This window comes from Diadema setosum, chromosome 1 (genome assembly GCF_964275005.1).
Source record: "Diadema setosum chromosome 1, eeDiaSeto1, whole genome shotgun sequence".
Classification (NCBI taxonomy): domain Eukaryota; kingdom Metazoa; phylum Echinodermata; class Echinoidea; order Diadematoida; family Diadematidae; genus Diadema; species Diadema setosum.
Genome location: NC_092685.1, coordinates 20,556,301 through 20,582,960, shown reverse-complemented (window position 1 = coordinate 20,582,960; position 26,660 = coordinate 20,556,301). Strand labels below are relative to the sequence as shown.

At 38.2% G+C, this 26,660-nt stretch overlaps 2 protein-coding genes across 2 annotated transcripts; one reads left to right on the top strand and one right to left on the bottom strand.

The window, feature by feature from the left end:
- The first annotated feature begins 809 nt into the window (after nucleotides 1-809).
- On the top strand, nucleotides 810-6,041 carry LOC140232337 (uncharacterized). Its single transcript, XM_072312798.1, has 5 exons — nucleotides 810-820; nucleotides 1,897-2,023; nucleotides 2,788-3,050; nucleotides 3,745-3,879; nucleotides 5,911-6,041. The coding sequence occupies exons 1-5, from the start codon at nucleotides 810-812 to the stop codon at nucleotides 5,948-5,950; spliced, it is 576 nt and encodes a 191-aa protein (XP_072168899.1). The 3' UTR covers nucleotides 5,951-6,041.
- A 978-nt stretch (nucleotides 6,042-7,019) lies between these two features.
- On the bottom strand, nucleotides 7,020-25,046 carry LOC140234758 (tRNA pseudouridine synthase Pus10-like). Its single transcript, XM_072314800.1, has 18 exons — nucleotides 24,952-25,046; nucleotides 20,209-20,319; nucleotides 18,629-18,916; nucleotides 18,010-18,096; nucleotides 17,579-17,613; nucleotides 17,022-17,124; nucleotides 16,315-16,376; nucleotides 15,711-15,756; nucleotides 15,243-15,337; nucleotides 14,195-14,277; nucleotides 13,297-13,422; nucleotides 12,797-12,853; nucleotides 12,359-12,435; nucleotides 11,411-11,466; nucleotides 9,904-10,021; nucleotides 9,167-9,309; nucleotides 8,532-8,631; nucleotides 7,020-7,598 (listed from the first exon to the last, which is right to left on the bottom strand). Exons 1-18 carry the CDS (start codon nucleotides 24,982-24,984, stop codon nucleotides 7,557-7,559), a joined length of 1,662 nt encoding a protein of 553 aa, XP_072170901.1. The 5' UTR covers nucleotides 24,985-25,046; the 3' UTR covers nucleotides 7,020-7,556.
- Between the last annotated feature and the right edge of the window lie 1,614 nt (nucleotides 25,047-26,660).

The following is a 26,660-nucleotide window of genomic DNA, read 5'->3' as shown; positions in this document are numbered from 1 at the left end:
AGCCCCGTGCGCCTCCCCCTAAATTTCTAAAGCGAAAAACATAGCTACAACGGCAGTTGTTGGACTCTAGAATGTCAAAATTTTCAAGCTCGCTCGCTTCGCTCGCTCGCATTGAATCGTTATGCCATTCTCGTAATGTTGCTGACAGTAATTGCCAGTAGTTGCGCCCGATGCCCCCACCCTTAATTTCCAAAGCGAAAGATAAATATAGCTACAAACGGGAGTTTTGGGACTGTGAAATGTCAAAATTTTCAAGCTCGCTCGCTTCGCTCGCTCGCATTGAATCGTTATGCTACTCTCCTAATGTTGCTGCCAGTAATTGCCAGCAGTTGCGTCCGATGCCCCCTCCCCCTTAATTTCCAAAGCGAAAGATATAGCTACAAACGGGAGTTTGGGGACTGTAAAATGTCAAAATTCTCAAGCTCGCTCGCTTTACTCGCTCGCATTGAATCGTTATGCCATTCTCCTAATGTTGCTGCCAATAATTGCCAGCAGTTGCGCCCGATGCGCCCCCATTTATTTCAAAGCGAAATATGTAGCTACAATTAAAACTCCAGTTTTGGAACTGTAGAATATCAAAATTTTCAAGCTCGCTCGCTTCGCTCGCTCGCATTTTATTGTTATGCCATTCACCTTATGTTGCTGACAGTATATAATTTGTCGATCGCTTCACACCGTCATTCCATAATCCATGTAGGAAAACTTACAATGTTTCTCAATGACTGCGTTGTTGAATGTATCACATTCCGTAATGTATAGTAGTCCCATTATTGCTCACGCACACACGCACAAGCATACAGACCGTCAAAATGACTTTATGGTTCCCCCACGTTTCGACCCACCATACGCCACTTTACATATATATATATATATATATATATATATATATATATATATATATATATATATATATATATATATATATACATATATAGGCTATATAAATAATAGATGTGTGTGTGTGTGTGTGTGTGTGTGTGTGTGTGTTGTGTGTGTGTGTGTGTGTGTGTGTGTATGTGTATATTGTGTAACATATGCATGGTCTAATCTTGAGCCCCCTCCAATGTTTGCCCCCCCCCCCCCCCCCCATCCAAACTGCTTCCGGCGCGCCTGAGTCTAACTATTGTGTATAATCATAAGTCGAACATGAAACAAGTACTGGCTTCAAAACAATTTAGCAGTCATTTCGTGAAAAGGTTAACTTGTTTTCAGTTTTCGACGCTTATATAAGAACAAGAGTGCTTTAGTAACTACTTTAGAAAGAATCCCTTTTTTCATTTGTAAATTTCCTTAACACCTGTCAATAAGCAAGTTTTCATAATAAACTATTGTGTTTATTTGTTTTTATAATTTTTTGTCTTCTGTATTGCACTCACGTTAATTTGTATAGTTTGTTTCCTTTTCACGTTTGTCTGTATACATGCTTGTTTTTGAAGTGAGGTCACTTTGAGGTCTCCTTTTGTATTTATGATGTTTCAATTAATCTTTCCATTGATGTTATTATTCCAGAGGGGCCAACATTCTACAAGCTCTGTCTTTTTAGTGGGTCTCTCCATTTTTCGCACTTTACGCAAAGTTATACATGTACTTTATTTCGATCACTTCTGGTTTTTTTTTTTTTTAAACTACAATGTATAATTACTATAAGGTCCTCCTCAATTGTTTTACATTCTCTTCGATACATAATGTTCTGTTTACCTTATTCTCTGTTGTCAAAAGAAGTGTAACTTATATGTTTTGTCGAAAAATGAAATGAACTTTGAATTGAATTGAATTGAGCAAACTTTTGCTTTCCGTTAGATTTGCGCGGCCAATTTTTTAATGCATATTATATTGCAATGTTGTTATTACATAAATATTAGAAATTTGATTGAATTTGATATCTCCCCCTGACAGCGGAGGTCACTTCAACCCCGCCACCACTCTGGCGACCTTTATCTCAGGAGGTCTGCACATCGTCAACCTACTCTGCTACATCCCTCTTCAGATCATTGGCGCTATAATCGGCGCTGCTTTTGTTCGGGTATGTACTCACGGGGGTCGCTCTCCTTATAATTCCTCATTATTTTAGGGAATCGTATTTTGTACTATAACGAAAAACATGCTAGTGCGCCATTTCTATAAGAGTGTGTGATACCACCAGTGACGACATCTAGGGCATGTTGCACAGGCGTGACGCCATCTATGAATGCAAATTTAATGTACCGTATATAGGTGTAGTCACCATTCAGGGTAGGATTTTCTTTTATTTCAGGTTCTTTAGCATACACTTCCTACAAAAGTTAAGTCGCACATAGCGTCAAATAATCTGACAGCATGTAAAAGGGCATCACACTTGAAAGGGGGGCTGCCGCTTTCAAATGAACCTCGTTACCATAAGTATGCCTAAAATGTTAATGTTTAGACGAAATGACATTAGAACACGTATTTACAATCATCTCAAAATATTCAGAGACACTACGCAATCAATGCATGAAAGCATAGAAAAATATCTAAACAAAAAACAGCAAAATAAAGTATCTCACCAGTGCATGGTTGCCTGCAAGGCTGCTGTCGAATAACTGTGATGCATGGTATTGAGGGGCCGGCGTTAACATTAACACAGATTATTGGTAATGATGAAGATACCCACCCCTACTGAAGATAATGATAATAATGACGAAATTAACAATTAAAAAAAAAACATAAATAGAGAAAGAAATAGTGAATTCGCAATCATTCTCCTCGATAGTAGATACCAATGTCTAAATACATGTAATGTGTTTTGTTCTTTGCATTGCGTCATAGGCATGTCTGTATGAGCCCACGTACTCTGAGATCAAGGGCGGAGCGTCAGTGTTCCGCGGCAACCACCGCATTGACGGTTTCAACGAGTGGATGATAGTCAACAACTGGGACACCTCGCCTTACCTCGGCATCATCACCGAGGTCATCATGTCCTTCATGGTTTTCGCCGCCTACCTCCAGGCCAACATCGACGATCGCCGCTCGGGCAAGAGGAAGGAGCCGCTAGTTTACGGGCTGGCCATTACCTGCGTCACTCTGGCTTCGTGAGTTTTAGCGGAAGTCGGCCACATGCTATTAAAGGAATAAGAAACAATATTAAGGGTCCGAAATGATAAAGCTTTAACGTACTCTATTTGCAAGCATCTGGTAAGTAGGGCCTATATATAGTCACACAAGCATCAAGCAAAATTTGTTTTCCGCAAGTGTCTATACACCAGGAATTACCAGCAACGGATTATTTCAACGGCATTGCGTGATCACACTTTTGAGGTTATGAGATGGACTTCTGCATTTAGCAGCTATTAAGAAAAAAGGGGAAACACAGATTCTGTATTGCGTGATTAAAATAAATGCTACCAGTGTGTGAGAAATAAATCAATGTTCCCTTTTCTGTTTTTCCTTGGGCACAATAGAATATTGCTGTAACTTATATTGTTATGATCGAACACATCAGATTTCGCTCAAATATATCTAGTTTGGGAACTTATCACCTGTGTTCATACTGGAATCTATGCAGAAAGAAGGGATAGACAGTTACAGTGTATTACTCAGTATTACTCTCTGTGTTTGTAATAATAATTAAAAGAGCCGTCTTTAAGTTTGCAATCCTGGAAAAAAAAAAAAACTTTTTCGCTGTACAAAGCAGAAGAGAAATGAAGTTAGTTGGTTGCATTTATCAGAGACATATTGCTGAAAAAGTGTCTCAATTGTCTCACAACGCATTCTCGTACTCCAAAGATTCTACACCGCCGGAGCAGGTTTCAATCCCGCGGTGAGTTTCGGTGCCGCCATTGTGTCTGAGCAGTGGGCCGATCACTACGTCTACTGGGCCGGGCCCCTGGCTGGAGCGGGGATTGCTGCTCTGTTCTTCAGGTACGTTATATAAAGACTAATGATCTCAAGCGAGATAAAGTGGGCAGGACCATAACTCGCATCACATAATGTACTTGCGAGTATCAATATTGGTCGTAGACTGAACAGTAGTTTTAAGAACATCTGTCTACTCAAATGAATTACTGGCCTTGAGGGCGTCATTAGCACACCTTCTTATGCACGGGACTTTAACCTGGTGTATTGTGCATTTCTTCTGCAAAAGTTTGTAGAGATGGCGCAATTTAAGTGACAGTGAAATTTGTGTTGTAAGCTTATCTGCTAATAGGACTCTAACCTGTAGTGAGCATTTCGCGATCTAAGTGAGAGTGAAATCACAGTTGTAAGCTTATGTTGCTTGACGGATAAACGGTGGACAGGGTTGGTGAAAAATAAGATTGTATACATGATTTGTTATAATCTGGACTTATGTGTAACATCAGAAGAAATCTTTCTTATCAGGTACAGCTGTCATTCATCAGTCTCTTTGTTACACTTAAGTGTTTCCACAGAAGTAACGCTATATACAAAGCTTGTTAAGATCTACTGCCACGAATGTTCATACACTTGTATTTAGAAAAAAAGAAGATATATACATGTATATTTATAGATTCATAGCCTTGTCAGTATTTTATTTTCAAGTTTTCCACCTGACCTTTCACCAGTTACATCCTTGCTGATATCGCATCTGTAAAAACATCTGCAAATATATATATATATATATATATATATATATATATATATATATATATATATATATATATATATATATTATATATGTATGTATAGAGAGACATACAGTATATATATATATATATATATATATATATATATATATATATATATATATATATTTACTTTATGTCTCTCTATACATCCATGCACCCAAACTTATTTCTGAAAATATGGAAGTACACATTTACCCCCCCCCCTTTGTTTTACATGGTAACAATAAAAATATAATTTGCATAAATATGAAAGGTGTGCATAAACACATGAATGGCACTGCATACGTTTAGAGTCCCATGAATAATTCAGACACAGCAAGAATTTCCTTAAAATAAGTGTTTATTGATCTTTACAGAGGAAGTACATATTTTGCTTTCAATCAAAGCATACACATTTTGTTACTTATGGATAGATGCATTTGACATTAACACTGATGTTGTATATGTATATGTCCAAGCTGCACTTTCATATTTTTCCTTCAAAATACAACTGTACAGCTGTATTTGTTTCATAGGGTTTATTTACCATTTCTCACTTCGTGTATGGTGTTAAAAACAGTTCATGTACACACTGCACTTGGCAACTGTGTGTAACTTAGTACAAAGAAATAATGAAAAACTGACATAACACAATAAACAGAGAAGGAGGCTCACTCAATGTTGTGCTGTGGGACATTTATATGGAGTAATGAAACTACAGGAAACTAATATTCCTGCAGCTTTTCCCCTCACAAAGATATCCAACTGCACATTCACAAAAATCTTCTTCACTTTATAAATAGAATGTATCCTTTGTCTATTGTGTTGTATTTCAACACACAAAGTGCATAAAGAATTGTTATTGACATGTACCATTGTCAAATGGGGCTGATTTGTAATGGGAATCTCCAGATTTAAAATGCATTGCAAACATATTTCTTCATTAAAAAGCTCTAAAATGGCTTAAATCTGCAGGACTTTTCCTGTCTGTACTGTATTTGATTCTGTCACTTTGTGAACACACTCTCTGGCTAGAGATGAAAGACTGGAATCAGTAATACAAAGGCAGCTAATGAAGGGTGACTTTTGCCACATTCTTCCTTTATTATGGAATGAAGTAAACTTTTCAAAAGGTTATAACTTCATTCTACAAGTCCCCAAAATACTTGTTGAAAACATAGGAGGAAAAATAAAGAAACAAAAGGATATCTATAAATGATTACATAATGTGCATTGTAGTACAAGGAGAAAAAAAAAACACAGTGTCAATTTGTCAAGAACATTAATGCACTGTATTTTCCTTTCCTCAAATTCTCTTCTACGACAGGATCATCCTCGGAGATGAAGAAAAACGTCTGCTCTGCTAGAGGAACAGAAGCTGTCTCTTTGCAGGCACAGTTCTACATCATCGGGGCATGAAATCATCACCCTTCCTCGTTTGAGTGGGAGTACTGTCATAATCATAACTCCTTGCACATGATGGCAACGAGATGTTCATTGTAGAAAGTCTCACACAAGTCAAAGCTTACTAAAAAATCTCTCCCTTTGCATGAGGCAACAGATGAATAAACACTAATGCAAGAGGTTTTTGCATATATATATTTTATAAGTCACTGAACCTTTCTAATCATACACAGGCATCCCATCACAAGAAACTGACTATGGCAATAACAAAGGCATCAAGTTAGAGAGATGACCACATCTATTGCATGATGTCCCTCTCCCATGGAAAATGAGCTTTAATTATTACCTGCTTTTGCAACATGAATGTCTCAATAAGGGAAGAACATTGTCAAGACATTCTTTTTTTTTTTTTTTTTTGTCTTGGCACATCAAACACAGACAGAGCATTATTACTGGGTTCTTCTACGTGAGTTTTTAGGCACTGATTCCAAATAATACTTCAAACTATAGAAAGATAAGTTTCAGTAACAACAGAGTGCCACTTCCCACCTAGTAGTGTAAAAGTGGACATTTTCGCGCAACTAATTTTTCGCGCTCGGCCGCGTAAGAAGAGTTTCGCATGATTTTAATTCTGCGGATTCAAGGCACCAACTACTGAAACATATGGCAAGCAAAAATATTTGCGTGCTTTTATTCTTGCGTAAATTTCTGGTTGCGTGAAATGCACGAATATTTCCACTTTTACAGTATCCTACATGACAGCAAATCTAAAAATCTTGAAGGACTTTAAAAAACTTTGATTTAAGTTTAAATTCACATCATACATGGACCACAAGGATCTTGATGATAATTTATTCCTCACAGAAGAGACAAGTAATCACTATCCTCTAGGTGCACTTTGTTTATGTCGCCTCGTAAATATTCTCTCTTTTTTGTATGCGATACCATAATCCCAGTGTACTAATAACACTTTCCTCTTGCGTTTTAAACTAGACTTTTTTTCAAAAGTAATGCAGTGCATTAGTTATAAACCTATACATTTAGAAGTAAATGTGTTTATGCAAGACTCACTGTCAGATTTGCATCAGCATTTTTGCTTTTCTAGTTCAGTAGTTCAAAAATTCTGGTGCACAGGCATGATTGAAATATGTGTATATTTACCCATTTTGACTAGACTTTTTTTTTGTAGCATGCCTTGCCAAATATTAGCTTGAGCAACACAATCTAATTTAGAGTCATTGGAAAAAAAAATCAAATCAATTTTACCCAAAATCATACAATCCCCTGATTTTCTATATTCTTTTGAGTGAAGATGTAGAGTAATACATCCTGCACAAGAATTCATGATTTTTTTATGTATGTTGATTGAAAATTAATAATTTACTCAATTTTTGAGTGTTTTGCTCTGTTGTTGTGTTTTTTAATTTTCCTTTATCCATCCCTAAACTGTATTTCTATCCATTCAACCTTTGATACAGTAAACGCTTGTAAATAGAAAACAAGGCAAAGTTTTCCAGTGTGGTCATTAGTGTGTTCCACTCTTCCTTCTTGAGTGCTGGTCTATCTCTGTCAGTCATCATCAATCTTCTTGGGCCAGTCCACATGTACAGCCTACAAAAATATGAAACAGACATAGCCATGTACACATCTCAAGTCTTACAACACCAAATACAGCGCTTCTAAAGGCGCGGTCAGACTGGCAAAAGATCGAGAAGTTTAAGATCACGAAGTTTGGGCCATTGGTACGCGCGCAAGCAAGAGTGCTCCGTCCGATGGCTAGTGATTGTGACGTAACAATGCGCATCTGCACATGACAATGACCTCACACTTCGGAGGCACCGCCCACAAACAGATCGAGAAGTTTCGCAGGAAGTTTCGCAGGAAGTTTGCAGTCACACTGGCAAAACTTCGAGATCTTAAAGATCGCGATCTTAAATTTCTCGATCTTTTGCCAGTCTGACCGCGCCTACAGACAGTTTATTGGTGACATACATTACTTATTAGGACGAAGCTTGAATATGCACGAGGGCATACTTGATGCCTACTTTGACAGAAGATCAAACAAATCCAATCTGTAAAAGGGATTGAGCTCTCTCTGTTTTTGGGGGGTTTTCCCCTCTGATCATGGGGTGCAGGATGGCTATGACATGAATCACACGGAAAGAAACATGCATCAGATGTGCATTAGTGTGATTATATCAAAAATTTGTTGTAACCGAAGGAAATTTTGCATCAGAGATTTTACTGATAACAATTTTTGGACCCAAATTTGAATGTCACTGTAACAAAATTTCATTACATAATGTGTGTTTGTTGTAATTTGAGTGCCCTGTATCAGCATGATGTGCTAAAAATTTTAAAAACATTAAATTGCATCATTTTGCAGATGATTGAAATATTCAAACAATACAAAAAAGAGTATAAGATGATCAGGCTCACAAATGTTTAACATCTTTAGCATTGCACTGTGCCAATACGTTCTAGAATCTCCAAGACCAAAGAGCAATACATCTTAGGGTACCTATGAAAACCTCTACTACTCACTGTCACATCCAGCTCCATAATATCAGCATCAGTCTTGAGTAGAGTTCCAACATTCGGCTGGGTTCGGCCGAGGTCACCATGCACAAACTCCTTGATGTATCTGATGGTGATCGGGTTAAGAAATGCCAAGATGTCACATGTGCAATTTAGTTCAACCTCAAAGAAAAGTAAAGTTCCTGATTTGCATAATACACACAGTACTTAGTGACATATTCCAATCTTACATGGTTCTGTCATTACCTCATTTCATCTTGTATCATCTAGGCAAACTGAAAAATGGCTAGTCAATTTGACACTAAACTTACCAGTAGAACGTCTACCACATAACTTGTGCATCATTTCTGGATTTTCAGATCTCTCTTTTGAATAGTGAAGCTAAAATTTTCTAATGCAATGAGCTCACTAGGTCCTAGCTTAATAAGAGGAACAATCTGTTTTACTACAGACATTACTATGCAACTCTTGACATATATCTTATGAAAATATAAATACTCAAGACATACCCTATGTTCCAAACACATATATGCACAACGTGTTAAGGTATCAAAACCATATCATAACTGTCATAATCCATATAAACTAATTAAAAAGGTTTTACATGACTTTCACAGTTGTTCATCAAACAAAGAGGATACGTTCCTGCTTGAGTGCAGAGAAAGAGCTTGAAGTGGTGCTCGTCAATGATCTCAGCTGACATGGAGTGAATGGTGCGCTCTCTGGTTGCTAGGGGGCGTCGATGGAGTACCCGGATTGGCGTTTTCTGCTTCAGAACAAGTTCCTGCCGTTCAAAAAACATGCCATGTATAAATATATGGGTTAGTTTCTAGATTTTTTCTTCCAATTTTGCCATAATCACATCTTGCACTGTGACCAAAAGTAAAAACAATTCCAACACATTAAACAGAACAGTAGGCCTACAATGATGCAGGTAACTGTCCTTCCTAATATAACCTGATGTCATATAAAGCTTCTGTTCTTAAATGAACCCCTAAATAACAAACAAGCAAGCAAATTTAGGCATCAGTGTTGTTCTTGTTGTTATTGTTGTTGTTTGCATGTGTGTATTCGTTTTCTCCTCTTAATCAAAACCAGTTTATATTCCTAAATATTTTACCTCCATTTTAGTTGTTTTTATTGCATGAATTGTTCATTGTATTTTTTGTTGAATGGACAAGTAAATTTGAACTTAACCCGTTGAGGACGAGTCCCGAGTATACTCGGGCAAGTGTCTATGGGAAATGCGTGTTGTAGCAAAATCAGTCCGTCCTCAACGGGTTAAACTTGAACTTGAAGCAGGATGGAGTCTTATGGAATATGAAGAAGGACACATCCAGTTTATTCATCACTGCTCATTTCTACAGTTTGGGATTACCTTCAGGTCCTCGAGGAAGTCCAGGTCTTGCTGTTGAACTGACTTATCCACTTTGACCAGTGCCATGTAAGACTTGCGCTTCTCAGCCTCTCCTTCCTTAAGCTTCTGGGTTGCGTCTCTGCAACCAAGGAATTGAAATACTTATCAAATAACAGGCATGAGTACTTAAACATATATATTCCATTCAAATAATACAAGAAAAATCAATTCACTTTGGTATTACTGTGCAAACACAAAAGAATAATTCCTCTGAAGATAACAACTGAAATACAACTGAAATATACATTTTCATGTTTCAATATACAAGCAAATACACAAGCACGCATGCACACACACACCCACACACAAACACATATACACTTATGAATACACACTCATGCAAGATACCGGAAAAATTTCTGTCGAATTGAGGGCTACATATGTACTGTGCATCAGACATCTACACAATCTATAGCTGTGTTGCAATTTTTCCTTTGATATGACTGTGTTCATATTGGTCTGCATGTGTCAGGGAGATGATTCAGGGTTTGCCTGGGACAATGATTTAGATTAAAAAGTGTTGTGCAACAGTGGCATCTATTTAATTGATGTCATGGATTGCTCCAATAGGTGATGTTGATATTGCGGGCTTGGTGGACTCCATTACCAAGGTCCAAAATTTGCTTGGGATCAATAAAATTTGCACTCTGACTCAACAATATGATCAATAATGCCAAGAATAATAACATGGTTTTCTTTATCAAGGGCAGCCTCTTCAGTGTTACAGTGGACTCCTGTTATAACGAAGTCCACAGGCCTGGCAGTTTCCTTTTGCTATATCAAATTTTTTTATAACCAAACAAATAAACAATAAAAGACATAGAGCAGATAATGTTGTGGCCTGAATTTTCACTTCGTTTTAACTGGAATTTCATTATAACCTTGTTTGTTGTAACAGGAGTGCATTTTATCACTGCTCTACCAGAGGGCCTTGCCATTTTAATTACCCTAGCATTGCCTGGTGCCCATTTATACAATTGGGCCAAGAAAGACAGGGTGGGTAGAAACATATTGTCCAAGGATAAAAGCACTTGACAGGATTTGAACTAGGGACCTCAGATTGAAAGTCATGAGTCTTATCCACTATGTCACAGTGCCTCCACAAATATAAACTTAAAACTTGTGTGAGAAACGAAAATGACTGCTTTATGGATGTCACCACCAACAACAGAATTTTACACTCAATAAATGGCAGAGAGAATGTTCAATCTTCCCACTTTTGCTGTCCCATGATAAGAACATTTACCTACGGCTGACATTGCTAAAAAGGTCAATTCATCTATTAATGGACATGCATTTCTCAAAGTGCAAATGGTGTCTGAACCCGTTTAAGACTAGGTCTGAGTATGTTCCGGTGGGTGTCTATGGGACATGCATGTTGTAGCAAAATCAGCCCATCCTCAATGGGCTAAAAGAGTGAGAAAGAGTAAGAGAGGGTTGAGAGAATGACATGCCTGTGAAGACTCACCTTCCTACAAGCTGGAGATCCATCACACCAATGTCAGATGTTTTCTGGTTGATTTCCTGCAATTAAAATCACAGCAAATTAAAATAACAGTAATCCAAAGCTAGAAATATCACATCACTACCTCCGGTTCACTTTTTTTCTATTCTCTCTCTCCCTCTCCGTCTCCCATCCTCCCCCCTCCCCACTCTCTCTCTCTCTCTCTCTGTAACACCCATTGCCATCTTAAACTTACAATTTTGCTAAATACCTACAAAGAAAAGCAAATTACTGGGTACAAAGTAAAATTTACATGTAAAGTATCCACCTATTAAAATGGCTAGTGTATACATGTTCAGCACCTGCTGCAATTGTGCACAAATGACATGATGAATTCAGCTCAATATGGTCATCTCCACTGACATATATCTGATATCATCAACCAAATACTTGGAAAATAGATTCAGTGTGTGATTTTGTGCTTAAAACTTAGAACCTCATTACTCTGATTTGGCAAAGCATAATGGCGGGAATTTTGTAAATAAATGAGATTCTTATAGTAAAATAGTAAAAATCAACAAGGAACAAGTGTCATGAAGTAAAATGGAAACCATTCAGTTGATCATACTTAATCTAATTAATGTATAATATCCCTTTTGAATCTCAATATGAAAAAAAAAAAAAAAGTGCAATGCATCAGATAAATATATAAGAAGTTCAAAATATGCAAATTCATTTCTATTTCCCCAGAGCCATGCTGAGTATCCTTTGGTAGGGTGACCAAACTTTAAATACTATGTGCACGAATATACTGCTACCAAAGGCCACATGGGGGTGAATTTGGTAGAAACTGAGATATCTGCAAGAAAATTTCCACCTGTACCAATTTCACACAAACACACACACAGGAGTGATTGGGTTTTGAGGAACCGGTGTGTGGATGTGCCACGTGGTACTGTCTGGTTCCCTTACCTCTTGAAGTTGTTTTAATTCATCTCTGGAAAGGACAATCTTGCGAGGGTTGAGCATCTCAGTCAGAAATGGCCTTCCTGAAAATAAAGACGGACACACAGGTGTGTTCATTTCTAACTCTCTCTCTCTCTGCCAGGGACTTTGGACAATGTGTATAATGCTATCAGGTTTCCTAAGCCTATCAGAACTTAAAGCACACAAAATGTTAAGCAAAAGAAAAAAAAAAGAAAAGTAACAATGATTTCAACCAAAGTATTCGATGACTAATCTTTCTTTCTTTCTTTCTTTTAACGAAAACCAACATGATTAAATATTTCAAGCAAATCTCAGTCAAACTATTCAAAAGCTATGGCACATTTGTCATCAAAACTGAAAATAGATTGATCAATTGTGGCTCCTTCATTGTCAAATAGTCACATTTCTCTTTTTCAGTCTCACCTCGGCCAAGTGTTCTTACATCCACATCCTCTCTTCCGGAAGAAGAAAATCTGTAATCTGAAGAAAATCGGTGGTTGAAGACAGAACTAAATAATTCACACATCAACTCTTCTGCAGGTGTTGGCGATTGACAAAATCTTTCTTTGTATGACTTAATAACTTACATAATCAGGAATTCATAGGACTTTGTAGGAAATGTTGTTCACTTGCCACTGATTTCCTCACAGGAATCATGTAAAGAAACCTTACATCAAAAAAAATCCCTGCCAAAATGTTGCAATAACTCTGTAACATGCATTTGGGAGCTTCACTGTCAGGCAATTTGCCTTCAACCAATTGACAAAAAATTTTGTGAACTTTAAACTACATATATGATAGCACTGTTGAAGAAGTCATTACCAAGCAAAGTACAACATTTAATTTCATACCCTTTAGATTGTGAAAGTTAATTTAAAGTTCAAATTATTTCTAAAGCTTGAGAGTTTGTTGTTCACTCCCACCTGCAGCTCTCACACACTCTTGAATGGGGTCGCAGACAAGTTCCTGGACAGACGACTTTGTTTTTCTCTCCCCATCGAGTATCCAGGGTGTCTGGGAGAGATTACGAGAATGCTTGGTGTAGCGACCTGGGAATACACAGGGTGACAGGGTAGCAGGGTAATATGTCACTGGCACACTCAACACAATGATTTGACTTGACACACAGAACAAATCAATATTCCTGACCCACACTAACAAACAAACAAAAAAAAAAACAAACAAAAAAGATTAGGTAGTGATTAATAAAGATGGGACAAATACTTATGCGAATACTCCCCCCCCCCCCCACCCCCCCCCCAAAAAAAAAAAAATTCTACACAAAATTATTGAGTAATGAACAGAACAGATTTAGCAGATATTTGATTCACTTAATGTATTTAGCTTTGATCATCTCTTTAAGGTACTCAACAATAACAATGCATTTGGGGAAGCCAACCTTGTAAAGAGCATTACAGTATTATGAGGGTAGAAAAGCATATTTTTCATGGAAAAAAAGAGTATTTTTACCTTTCCTGCAATAGAGCTGAGAGTAATACAATTTGGAGAAAACAGTATTTTCCATAAAACCTGTAGCATCTTTGGCAAACAAAACTAAAAAAAGAAACTTACAAAATATGTATACTAAAAAAAAAAGAAGAAAATAATAATGGTTGATACCTCTGCGCATTGTAGATCAGTCAATAATACAGTGGACTGCTATTATTACAAAGTCTTGGAATTTTGTTATAACCATGTTCCCTATAATGGGAGTGCACTGTAGTGCTTATCTGGATTTTCTTTACTTTCTGAGCAGAGATATGTGAACCAAATCTCTGACCCTATGAAAGGATCTACTTTTTCACTGCATAATGTGTTTACCTGCTAGAAACACGGATTGGTGTAGGCACTCAATGCTGTGTGATGGTAGACTCTCCGGCACTGAAGGGGGGTGGGGCAACAGTCTGAGGAGGTGCACAACAAATAGTTTTAAACAATAGGTATGGAAACTCTTGCAATCCGATTGGTCAATTCGCATGCAATAACTTCTGACTGACTTCACACACATTTTTATTTCATTCATGCCATACTCTTATCAGGTCTATAGGAAATTAAGGATCTCACAGGGAAGAGATGAAATGGAATCAGTCATCAGGTACTATAGTTCTTTGATTGAATTGATCTTCACTTGTTGCCCATCACGGTACTGTAACAGTGGAAATTTTCGCGGTGTTGAAATTTTCGTGCATTTTGCACGACCAGAAGTTAGCACGAAAAAAAAGGCATACAAATATTTTTGCGTGCCACATGTTCCAGTACTTGATGTCTTGATTCCGCAAAATAAAAAAAAAAGAAAAAAGATGTCATATGTTGCGGTACTTGATGTCTTGATTCCGCAGAATTAAAAAAATAAATAAATAGATAAATTAAAGCACACAAATATCTTTGCATGCCATATGTTCCAGTACTTGATGTCTTGATTCCGTGGAGCTAAAAACACACAAAAAATTAGTCGCAAGAAAATATCCACTTTTACAGTAAATTAAAAAAACCATGACTAGTGCAGGCCTGCTAGAATGAAATTGCCCATCAGCACATATGTGCACTGAAATGCACATTCATCCTGAACAGTCAACTTCAGTTGAGCATGATTCCTCATTTGCATGTGTGTGCTGCATCATAAAAATGATTACGAGCCAAGCACAATTATACACGATCAAAAAATGTAAATACAATGCTCAGTATCCAGCCAAGGAAATTTTGTACCAGGTTTTGGAAAAATCTGCACCGTGTCCAATTTGAGCTGACACACTTTCATTTTCGTGAAATCTTCAGAATTAAGATCACACATCCACCTCATCTTTTCTTTCCCTAGCCCCTATACCTTCCCCTTCCTCTCTCCATCTTTCAAGTTGTGTCTTTCTCTTACCTCTTGAGGTGTTCTGCTGAAAGGCCTCTCAGTGTAGCACCGATGATCTGCCTGGTAGCTTCACCCTTCCCTTTATTGGCCTGATTCTTGCTGTACTGTAAAGGGTATCAATGTACATACCAAAAAATAAATAAATAAAGAGTAGAAGGTAGTCAGATTGAGAGACGGACTGACAGACAGACATGAAGGAAAAGGTGACAGAAAATACAGAAGTGAAGAAACAGCTGTGACATGGTGTGGCTACATATAGCACCTCTTCATCTTTCACCAGGTCATATTTTGTATAATATTATCTCCTTTATATGATGTTTTACTGTCTGTACACATATAATGCTTCTGTTCACATGTTTTAGAACTCTGTAAAATTTGCACATTTGAAATTTTTCCACATATTACATTGCATGCATACAAATAAAGTCCCCTTGCAATCATCCAAAAAAAGAGAAGATACTTTTATCTGATACTTACACGTTGCCGCTTTCTTGATGGCTCTTCGTTTGATATCTCTTCCATTCTGACGCAAAAATACAAGAGAAAATGATATAGATATAAATGAGTAGATCAAACTGCTACTTTGGGGGTCGGACAAAATCGAGCAAATTTTGCATTTATGGCAAGCAGAAAATCCTCAGATGATATCAACAATCAGCTAGAGTAATAGTTAAAAAGGCTCAACATGCATTGCACTATCCTTACAATTACTACATCATGTGAATTTATATTGCTGCATTATGTAGACTTCTATGAAAAATGGTCATGAATACTATTGAAAATCTACACATTTTAGGTCATGAATGCAACCTTATTTCTTACACTCACATTCACACTGTCAGTTAGAGACTCACTGTTATGTGTACATAGCACAATGCATGAATAAACAGTTTGTTGTCATTTACATTATTTTGCAAGTTGCCACATTGCTTAAAAGATTAGCTGAGAAAACATCTCAAGTTCAGATCCCTTTGATACATGCCCAGTACAAAAATAAGATTTATGAAGGAAGCAAAATATTAGTTTGATGCAAAATTGGATTGTGTAATTACTAAAGATACAGAATGTACATTGTACTTACAACAAATCAACTTCTGCCTTTGTGTCTTTGTGTTCAATAATCAAGCCAACTTCAAATGGACTCTGGAAGATAATGATCATATTGCTGAAAAAAGTTAGGCATCTGGTTTGAATCCAAAAAAAAACAACAACAACAAACAAATAATGCTTTACATGGCAGCTAATCGAAGACAGAGTCTAAACCAATTGCAATGAATGTTGAAATCTCTGGCTCTTGTTGAGAAAAAGATTCACTTGTTCTACAAGAACCTGTACAAAATGCTAAAAGAGAAGAATGAAAGAAGTGTTTTTTGTCAAAAAAAAAAAAAAATACATGAACAGCACATTAAGAGAATTGTATTCACACTCTGTTTCTCTTCTGTTTATGGGCAGTTTTGAGTTACATTCTGTCCAAACGACAAAACCTATACAGCAGCTACCAACAGAGTTGCTTCAACATATAAATCATATCTGTGATATCCATAAATATCTTTCATGCTATGTTCCCCTAGAAATTCTTCTGTTGTACTTTGCATTAACATTAAATCAAAGAATGCAGAGGGTATGAGGAAGGCAAGGGAGAAGGATGCTGCAGTAGATGCACAATCAACAAGCAATTTCTTCAGTATTGGATATGCAATAAATGTAATAGTTGAAAATTCAACAAGAAGAAGATGATATCTGCAGTGAAATCACCGAAGGACCTGACAGTTTAACTTGGATACACACCTTGGGGTGAAATGGCACTCTTAGCTGCTGGCTTATCATGGGTCCACACAACCACTTGAAGACATCCTTGAGAGGAGTGATATCAGATGACTTTAAGGATGAGCTAAAATCAGCAAATTGATGGAAACACACACACAGGGATTTGCGGTCATTTGTACATGTACTTTAAAATAATTTGAATAAAACGTTGGACATGCTTTACATTAAATGACACATGTTATCATTCCGTATATCTCACAAAGCCTATGAATTTCAAACAGCTACCTTCAAGCTTTAAAACATTTTCATTTTCTGAACACTTGTTTTCCAAAAGAAATACAGATTGATATTTCATCCTTAAAATCTGAAGTCAAAACGCAGGGTTTAGAACCACAAACAGATTTTAGATATCATTTAGCACTTAATCCATTTCTATCTAACACAGAAAATATGAAATAATATATACAAATTGTGTGTGTGGTAGCATGTGTATACACATGTGTGTGTGTGTGTGTGTGAGTGGGTGTATTTTTGAAATGACAAATTTATTGATAACAAGCAATATGAAATTTCCTTACCGGCACATCTCGTTCAGATATGTCAGCAAACAGTGCTGTGAAATGAAGACAAGGAACACAAGACAGTGATAAAATGTAATCATAGATGAATGAAGAGTAAATGCCTTCATTTAACTCAGCAGAGCTCATTCCTTTCATCTTTCTCTCATCACAGGCTTACCTATGAAAGGTACATACGCTATGATGTGTTAAGTCCAGATGATAACATTACTGCCTACAACGCCTTTGCCATTATGAGCCTTTCTAAATAACTTGTACCATTTTCAATCTGCTCAGCATATACACCAATTTGTGCTTGAGTGCAGAGAATATTCACCATTTCAATACTCATGTAAAAAAAAAAAAACACCTTTTCATTCTGGTACAACAGTTTCACTCATTCAATTTCCTACATTGATAACTGAAGTGTCATACTTATTTAATATGATTACCTGTCTTATTTCCAGCTGCAGTGGTAGAGTCAGCGCAAGCATGTAGTTGTTGAAGTCGTATCCCAAATCAGTCACCTCTGAGCACATCTTTTGGGATGAAAGATTACAGGCGATAAACTTTCATCATATCAATCAAATTGTAGAACATGCTGACATGATTGTCGAATGTCTTGTTCACCAAGTTTTTAAACTTAATAATGTTTGTACACACGTATGATAGACATATCAAATAAATTGCCCATTGGACTTCAACATATACAAGGCACCAGTAACAAAGTAATCAGACTCTTGGATGAACACAAAAGTCATGATAGTATAGATATGTCATTCATTATAACAGATTAATGTTGCAGCTAAGTTTTTGTGACCTATGAACCACATTACATTTCATTATTTCATTCCATGGATGGTCTTGCCATTTAAAGGGTGAGGAAAATAATTTGCTACCCTGAGGTTGTCTTACACAATTTCCTTAGCCTACCTATTTTGCCCACCCCAACATAATTCTTGTCTAGAGTGTGCAGTCAGATTCCTACAATTATAGCATTTTGAAACTACGTATGCTGTTTATACATAATGGAAAAAGGAACGAATTACAAATAGCGCCATCTGCACTTGCCTCTTCGATGAAAGCTTGCTCACACAATTCCTGGAGTATTCCCAGACAGGCTGGACATATTTTTTCCCTCCCGCCTCCATCACTCTGCCGATCCTCGGTGGCATTCCTCTCTTCTGAGGCTGCTTTCTCCTTGGCCTTTGCAGTCTCCTGTTTTATGGCAGCCGTATCCTCTGATACCTCTGGATGGTTGTTGATATCTTGCGCTGCACCAGTGGCATCTCCGCTGGCCTTCTCCATGTCCATTTGCGATGGGACATCTTCTTGCAATTTCCATAGGGATGGGCATGACTAAAGTCAAAATGACAAGCATGATTGAGTATCAGATCTTGAAGAAAAATAAAGATCTACAACAACAACAGCAATTGCAAAAGCAGTGTCAGGATATCAGCATCAGATGCTCCAATGCATCGGATGATGGCTATGATGTGGTGTAGTCTGTCTCTGGTAAATATTGTTAATAATGCCACATTTTCCAAAAATATCACATTCCCAGGGCTGCACACTTACCCATTTTTTTTCTACTGGTCCAATCTATTCCTGTCAGACAAGCAGATAGCCAGTCTTTCCATTTTTTACTGGTCTGAACCTTTAAAAAAAAAAACAGTAAAAACTAGAAAAGCACTCTGAGAGCGCAGACCTCCGCCAAGCAGTTACTTTCCACCGATGATCTTGCTCTTCCCAAAGAAATTTTTCTTCTCTCCACCACTGGGGAAAAGCTCTTTGGGCTCTTCCATAGAGATCAGCGATTTCCACCAATAGGTATACATGCTGAAAAATCGCCCAATTTCCCAGTATAGAAGCCTTTGTTACGTCATAAACCTTCAGCTGCGCGGTGCGCGCCTCGCCCTAGCAGAAACTAGAGCACGCACTGTAGTGCGCGTTTGAAAACCTAAAAAATGCGTAGCTTGAACTCCCTAGTTCATTGACCCTACCTGTCAAAATATCAAAAATCCTTCATAAAATCAAAAAAAAAAAAAATTTCTCGGATCACTACCAAAATTTGATCGTATGTTACTTGTGTCATTTTCAACCTTTCCTTTAAGTTTCATCAAAATCTGTTCACTACTTTTTGAGTTATTTTGCACAAGCACAAACAAACAAACAAACAAACCAACAGTAACGAAAACATAACCTCCTCCCTTGGCGGAGGTAAAAATGCACTGGTCCTATTCTGGCCCTGATAATTTGTTTTGTTTTTGTTTGTTTTGTTTATTTGTTTGTTTATTCAAACTAGTCATGTTTGTTTGTTTGTTTGTTTAAACTAGTCATGTTTGTTTGTTTAAACTAGTCATGTTGGACCAGTAAATTTGGCAATTCCTGAAATGTTACTGGCCTGATGGTGATTTCTACTGGTCTGGGGCCATCGGACCGGCACCAGTCTTCAGCATTGGCATACCTATGACTACCTTTCAGTACATAATTTGGTTCAAATTGTAGTAAGATGTCTAAAGTCTCATCAAACTCTTAAAAGGACATCTACAAGATGACAAGTACAAGGAAATTGTATCACGAATAATTTTGCAAGTGTGAGAGTGATATCTTCAAAAATAGCATATTATTGTAAGTTTCTATACACTTACCTCTGAAGGACTGGCATAAATATGAATAGTTCTCCTTCCAAGAAATCTTAGAATACATCTCTTACAGCAATGGCAGTCCCTCAGTACCGCAATCCTTTTTGACTCATCTTCCTGAAAGAAATTCACATCCAGCAATTGTGATATTAATATGGAATAATATGTCATGTGTATCTTAAGGTATCCATTTGGTGTTGTTTTTTAATGAATTCAAATCTGCTTATACAAATTAAATATGAGAATACAACATTACCACTATTCTACCAAAATAGTAGCAACTGCCAAATGCAGAGGAGGACCAGAGGATGATCCCGAATTAATGGTACAGCTGTAGTAATGATCTAAATTTACGTAACCACGTCAAACTGCCTCAGACTATTTAAGAAACAATTCAACATGGCTAAAGCAAATCCTATTTCTGGAAAATGGGAAACACTCTACAAGAGTGTGCTAAACAGTATGATGAGGTGAAAACCATGTAGAAGATGTGGCTCCATATTTCACTCAAGACCACTGCTTCCAGTTGGAGCAAAGAGTGTAACTACTGTACACCAGCAAATGTAGTGCATACCCAGTCTGTATACTGGGCATGCTCATGATATTGCATGGGTCCCAGATAACATCCTTTCTCAAATGTGAAGACAAAATAAAAAAAGCCATGTACCAACATGCTAAAAAAAAAAAAGACTGACAGACAGATAACAGACATATTTATGCAAAAAACAAGTGACTTCTTTCAACATGCCACAATCACTGCACCCACGTCCCGTTCACATATTCAATAGACAGCTAACTTTAGTTCAAGATTGTGCAGGTAGCGCATGTCCCGATCTCTCATGAACAGTGAGTTTGTTTGTGCAACAACTTGAGGTGAACAGTGATATTGACACTTTCCTACAGCCAATTTGAATCAAATTCACGTCATGAGTAATGGGAAATAAGCTACTTAGTAATTGTAGTAAATCCTGTGCTGCGATTTTGGTGCACTTTGGGTCAGTAGAATTTGATGATAAGACCATGAAAGTAGTACAGACCTCTCTGCATGTTTATCCTCAATTTTGCCAGATCAAAACTCAACCTGCCATTGGCATTACCACTGCATTGGATCCCCTCATTGTGCACTGATAACTTTATGCAAACTCTTCACTTCTCTCCCCCAAGAATAAATAAACTTAGCACACCGACATAGTGTTAAGGTCAGTGGATATATATGTTAATAAAAAAAGCAGTTTAGGGTCTATGTCTTTGAAAATATTTCTGACAGGTCAGAATTAAAAACGCTGGAAGAAAGATTGGCAGAAGCGACAAGGCTACCTACAGGAGAACAGGAAGAGAATTTCCAGACTTCACCTACTGTACATAATCATGAATGGAGAAGTGGGAATTGAGGCCGATGCCTACATCAAAGTTAATAACAGAGGGGGAAGAACAAGCAGAGGGAACAGCAGAAGAATCCAAAGGACACTGTCCAAGAAAGACGTACACAACCACAAATTCTCTTCCACAGGATAGCAATACCAATGGATTGGAACCTACTTGATGATGAAACAGTCATGTGTCAACCTCCAATGCAATCTTCAAACAGAGACTTCAAATGTGCAAACTTGCACTGTGCAAACTTGCACATGCATGACAATACTATTACCACAACATTGGTGGAGTAGATAGCTACATTTAATTCTGAGTACTGTATAGGGCTCACACCTGTGGCTGTAAATATAGTGGAATATCCCTGACCGCATCACAAAATTGCACCAAAGATACTAAAATAAATGAAGAAAAAAATGAATTAAAAATCATAAATGGAGTCTGGCAAAAAACTGAAGAGCTGGCTGTAGATACCGAGTATGAATTTCTCTACAAACTGCATTTTGGTTGGAAGATGAAAGCTCTTCTCATGGAATTTGAAGGGACTATATTTGATTGGGTGTATGTTCAGAAAATATGTGATTTTTTTAGTAAAAAGAACTTGCAGTCTGGCTTTGTAAACCCTTGGACAGAGCTTGACCTGAAGAACCTCCCTTGGAAATTTGATGGATGAAAGGGTGTAAATACCTCACTTTTTCATGTTACCGAAGATGAAACATCTCATTTCTACCAGCTATTTTACAGAATTTTTTTTGAATTTTTAATTTTAGTCTCTATGGGAAAATATTTACTTGTGTAAGCCCTATACCAATGGAACCTCAATAGAAACAGAAACCTACAGTGCATTACAGCATGTGGGCATGTGCATGAGGGGGATCATGTAAAAATAGCTACGCAACATACATAGGAGAGTTGATCTTATCATCGGACGCTCTTTTTTCAGACGTTCTTTTTTCTGAATTCCGTATTCAGAGGATGACATTTCGGCCAAAATTAGCACCAGTTATTCACAATTCCTGAAAATTATGAATTAGGTACCCTACGGTAACATTATGAAAATTATTCACTCCAATTTTGGGAAAAAAAAAAGACTTCAAATATGGGTACACCCCTCTCCAAAAAGTTGTCTTTTTGGGCAGTGTAAAATCGCATTATAATTCCAGACACAATTTTCCTAACAGACTAGACCTAATCGACGTCTTCCGCACCTTGTCCTTGCACCAGAATCACAATTCACACCCAAGATCCTCTGTACACATTCTCACCGAGCGAACGACAAAGAAAAAAACGGCAAATGAGGCTAAAATTTCGTATTATACAGTAAAATGTTTCACTTAAACATTTCAAACAGTTCATGCGATAAAATCTTGTGAAAAAATCAACATCTAATGATCTATTTCTAAATCTGATGCACTGAGGTAAAATGTGCATTTCTTAGCATTTTTACATTTTTGTGTTGCGTTTTTGCGATTTCGGTCCGCTCTGTGAGGCTAGTCTACAAAGTCTCGCGCATATTCAATGTCATTGTGTGCGTCCGGGATTACCATGCTGTCCTAAAAGCCCTGTACAATATCTCTGCATAATCGGGTAGGCTCGGGCAGAGCGTTTCTTACCCCACATTAAGCGGAGTACCCGATTAACGGAAGAACAAGTCTCATTCACAATTGACACACGCAATGTGTACGCACATGCATTGTACACTGTATGATTAACACGCATGCTTACACGGCACATTATAATTCCTTACACTTGCTCATGCTCAGTCACGAGCAATTTGATTTGCACTCTTATTTTTATGGACAAATAAATTCATGTCTTCAGAAAACTTTGTCGTTTGATACTAGACTCCTCGCTTAAAACCCTCAGGTGTGCCTTTCTGAAATGAACACGTCTCTTTGCGTGCACTCCCACTAGTCATGTATGCAAAATTATGGAGCTGGTGCATGGCCTGATTTTCGTTGCAAACTTCTCGTATTGTGAATGTTGTTGCAGAGCAAGGGTGGAGCGCAAGTGTGTTCAACTCCTGTCTGCCTATGCAGTTGTGAGTGCCAGCTACATAATGTTCGTTTACGTGTGGCAAGTAGGTACTGGTACATCTACAATGTGTGTTCATGTTTAATCACTCCCAAAATGATCGGTCTTCTTTGCAAATTAAGCAGAGAATGCGATTAGCCATGGAAAATTTGACATTCATGATTTCTTAAAGTGTTTAAATTTATATCTGCGATATTAAAATTTGGGTAGAAATTAGCATAGAGGGTCTGGAGAAGAAAACTATTTAAACTTTACCCATTTTCATTTCAGTTCGGGAAACCCACTCACAAGGGGGGCCCCTCCTTATAAGTAACCCGTCCCCCTTATAAGTAACCCCATCCCCCTTATAAGTAACCCCCGGGGCACCCCTTATAAGGAGTCTCCACGCTTTTTTGCAATGCAACGCGAAAATGAAAGAACTGCGGCAATTCGCTTGATTATGTCCATAAAGCTTCACAAGTTTCCTAGTTACTCACAAAATTTGAGCAAAATCGGTTTGAGGCATCATATCTAAAATCATGGATTTAAATGCGATGTCAAACGACCCATGCGAATGCTGAAATGCGAGCGATTACTGGCGTGAGTGTCGCCAGGCGCGGCGGCGCGGCAATGCTTGAGTGCAGACGTGGCGACTGAGTACGGCGACTGACCTCCGTACTCAGTCGCCACGTCTGCACTCAAGCATTGCCGCGCCGCCGCGCCTGGCGACACTCACGCCAGTAATCGCTCGCATTTCAGCATTCGCATGGGTCGTTTGACATCGCATTTAAATCCATGATTTTAGATATGATGCCTCAAACCGATTTTGCTCAAATTTCGTGAGTAACTAGGAAACTTGTGAAGCTTTATGGACATAATCAAGCGAATTGCCGCAGTCCTTTCATTTTCGCGTTGCATTGCAAAAAAGCGTGGAGACTCCTTATAAGGGGTGCCCCGGGGGTTACTTATAAGGGGGACGGGGTTACTTATAAGGGGGACGGGTTACTTATAAGGAGGGGCCCCCCTTGTGAGTGGGTTTCCCTAACTGATTTAAATTTATGTGGAGAGGCAACCCGATTATCAGGTAATTTTAATGTGCATTAGAACTGATTTTGAAATTACTACCCAATTAAACGGAATAGAAAATCTACCCGATTTACGCGGAGAGTACTGACTAGCACTGCACTAATTTTACTTAAATAGACATTCTACAACCAAACAGCTTACTAACCTCAAAATAAATACGTGGGACTGTGTAATAATCAAACGCTTTGAAAATGACCGCATTTGACATGGATAGTAGTTTTAACTCTCGTTCTGACCATTTTATTGTACTATAAAATAATGTAATATAAGGCAAAATACCTCAGAATCAATCTGTTGGGATCTTTCAGCCATTTTCAGCTTGATAGATGGCAAACCATGCGGCGTTCCTCCAAGACATGCAGCCGACGACGCGATTCGCTCGCTCAATCTGCGCTGCTTGCTACCAGGACCGATGAGGGCGCTAAATTACAGAAACTTCGTGAGGCACCGAATTTCTGCTGAAGCCCGCAGTACAAAGGTAGGTAATCTGGCATGAGATTGCTACTTTTGGAAATAGAATTCTTATAAGGAGGTGTTTAACGCATTGATCTGTTTTTTGTTGAAAAGCTGAGAATATTTTGATCAGGTCTTGGTGTTATTACATACCTGACAGTGACACTTTTCTTCCAGGCCCGATCGCCCGAGCGAGTCGAGAGCATGGACGTTCGACGTGTGCGTGTAGGACCTACTGCTAAACGTGTAACAAGTACGGCTACGCTTGTGTGGTGCATACTGCATGCTGTAGAGTCTATACATGTAGGCCTATACTGTAGTCCTGTACACAGCAGTATGGTTGGACATGTAACGTAGATGTATACTATAGTATGCTATACTATTGCTTGAACTTGAAGGAGTAATCCCTGTTGCAGCTTTTCGTGGGATGCTATTGACCGATTCTGTGACACGCTGTGTGTATTTTTGGAATGGGCAGCGCCATTACTGCGGTGTCTCAGCCGACCCCCCTCCCCCACCCCTCTCACACACACGGAATGAAAAACTGATGCAAGGTTGTTTTGGCCAATAGAAACTAGGCGTCTCGTACTGAGTGCACGAACGCTTGCTTAATGCGCGAACCTTTGTAACAAGTGCACGTGCTCCTGCCACTAAGTGCGCGATAAACATGTTGCCCGTGGGGTGGGGGAGAGGAGGGGGGGTCGGCTGGGACACCGCAATTTGAGCTAATGGCTGCGCCCAGTGCCACAAATTGTCTGCTGCCCTCAACGAACCCGAATCGGTCTATACTGGGATGGTACATGGTGACATCAACAGCCAACGGACAGAGTGTATATAGTCAACCTCGCCATAGTCAACCTTGCCCAAGTCAAATCTATTGGGACCGGCGAAAACACTTCGACTTATGCGAAATTCGACTTCCGCAAAAGTTGAATTTTTCTTCGACTTGTATTTCCTTACGAATTTTCATAATGCAGTGTCTTTTTATGTTTTATTGGCCGTGAAATTATTAGACGGTAGTATTATGTTGTAATTAGTATTTATGTTTTGTTTAAGTTTTAAAAAAAGAATCCTGGAGCTCAATTATTGGACTGCGATAATCGAAATGCATTGCACGTAATTTCTGCAATTGCAGTCAAACTCGCACACTGTTTTTATTGTCGGAAACGGTTTTCTGTGTCGCAAAGAAATTTGGAACATGCTATGCTCGCAAACATAGTGAGATTGGTGGCTTGTACCGGATTGTGAGGACTTTTTCTTCTTCCTTTTTTCCCCCAAACCCTGCTGCGCCGCCCGCACATGGCTCCCCTCCACTCTGGTACATGTGATTTATGTTCTTCTCAGCTGGACATCAAGGATACAAGGGATATTAGGGTTAACTTGTATTTGACCCTTGGGAGTATTTCATTACAAAAGTGGTGTGTTTTTCCTTCATTTATTTATTGAAGAATGAAAGAATGCTTCACTTCCACGTTTGAATGACGTACGGGGGAAAAAACTTTGTGCAATGAAATTTACCTGTACTTACACAAATC

Coding starts and splice junctions, on each gene's coding strand:
- LOC140232337 (XM_072312798.1), top strand. Junction 3,051..3,744: donor ACCTGCGTCACTCTGGCTTC/GTGAGTTTTAGC, acceptor CGTACTCCAAAG/ATTCTACACCGCCGGAGCAG. Junction 3,880..5,910: donor ATTGCTGCTCTGTTCTTCAG/GTACGTTATATA, acceptor CTTCTACGACAG/GATCATCCTCGGAGATGAAG.
- LOC140234758 (XM_072314800.1), bottom strand. CDS start 24,984: ATGGCTGAAAGATCCCAACAGATTGATTCTGAG. Junction 17,125..17,578: donor TATCTGAACGAGATGTGCCG/GTAAGGAAATTT, acceptor TGCTGATTTTAG/CTCATCCTTAAAGTCATCTG. Junction 12,436..12,796: donor TGTAAGAACACTTGGCCGAG/GTGAGACTGAAA, acceptor CTTTATTTTCAG/GAAGGCCATTTCTGACTGAG.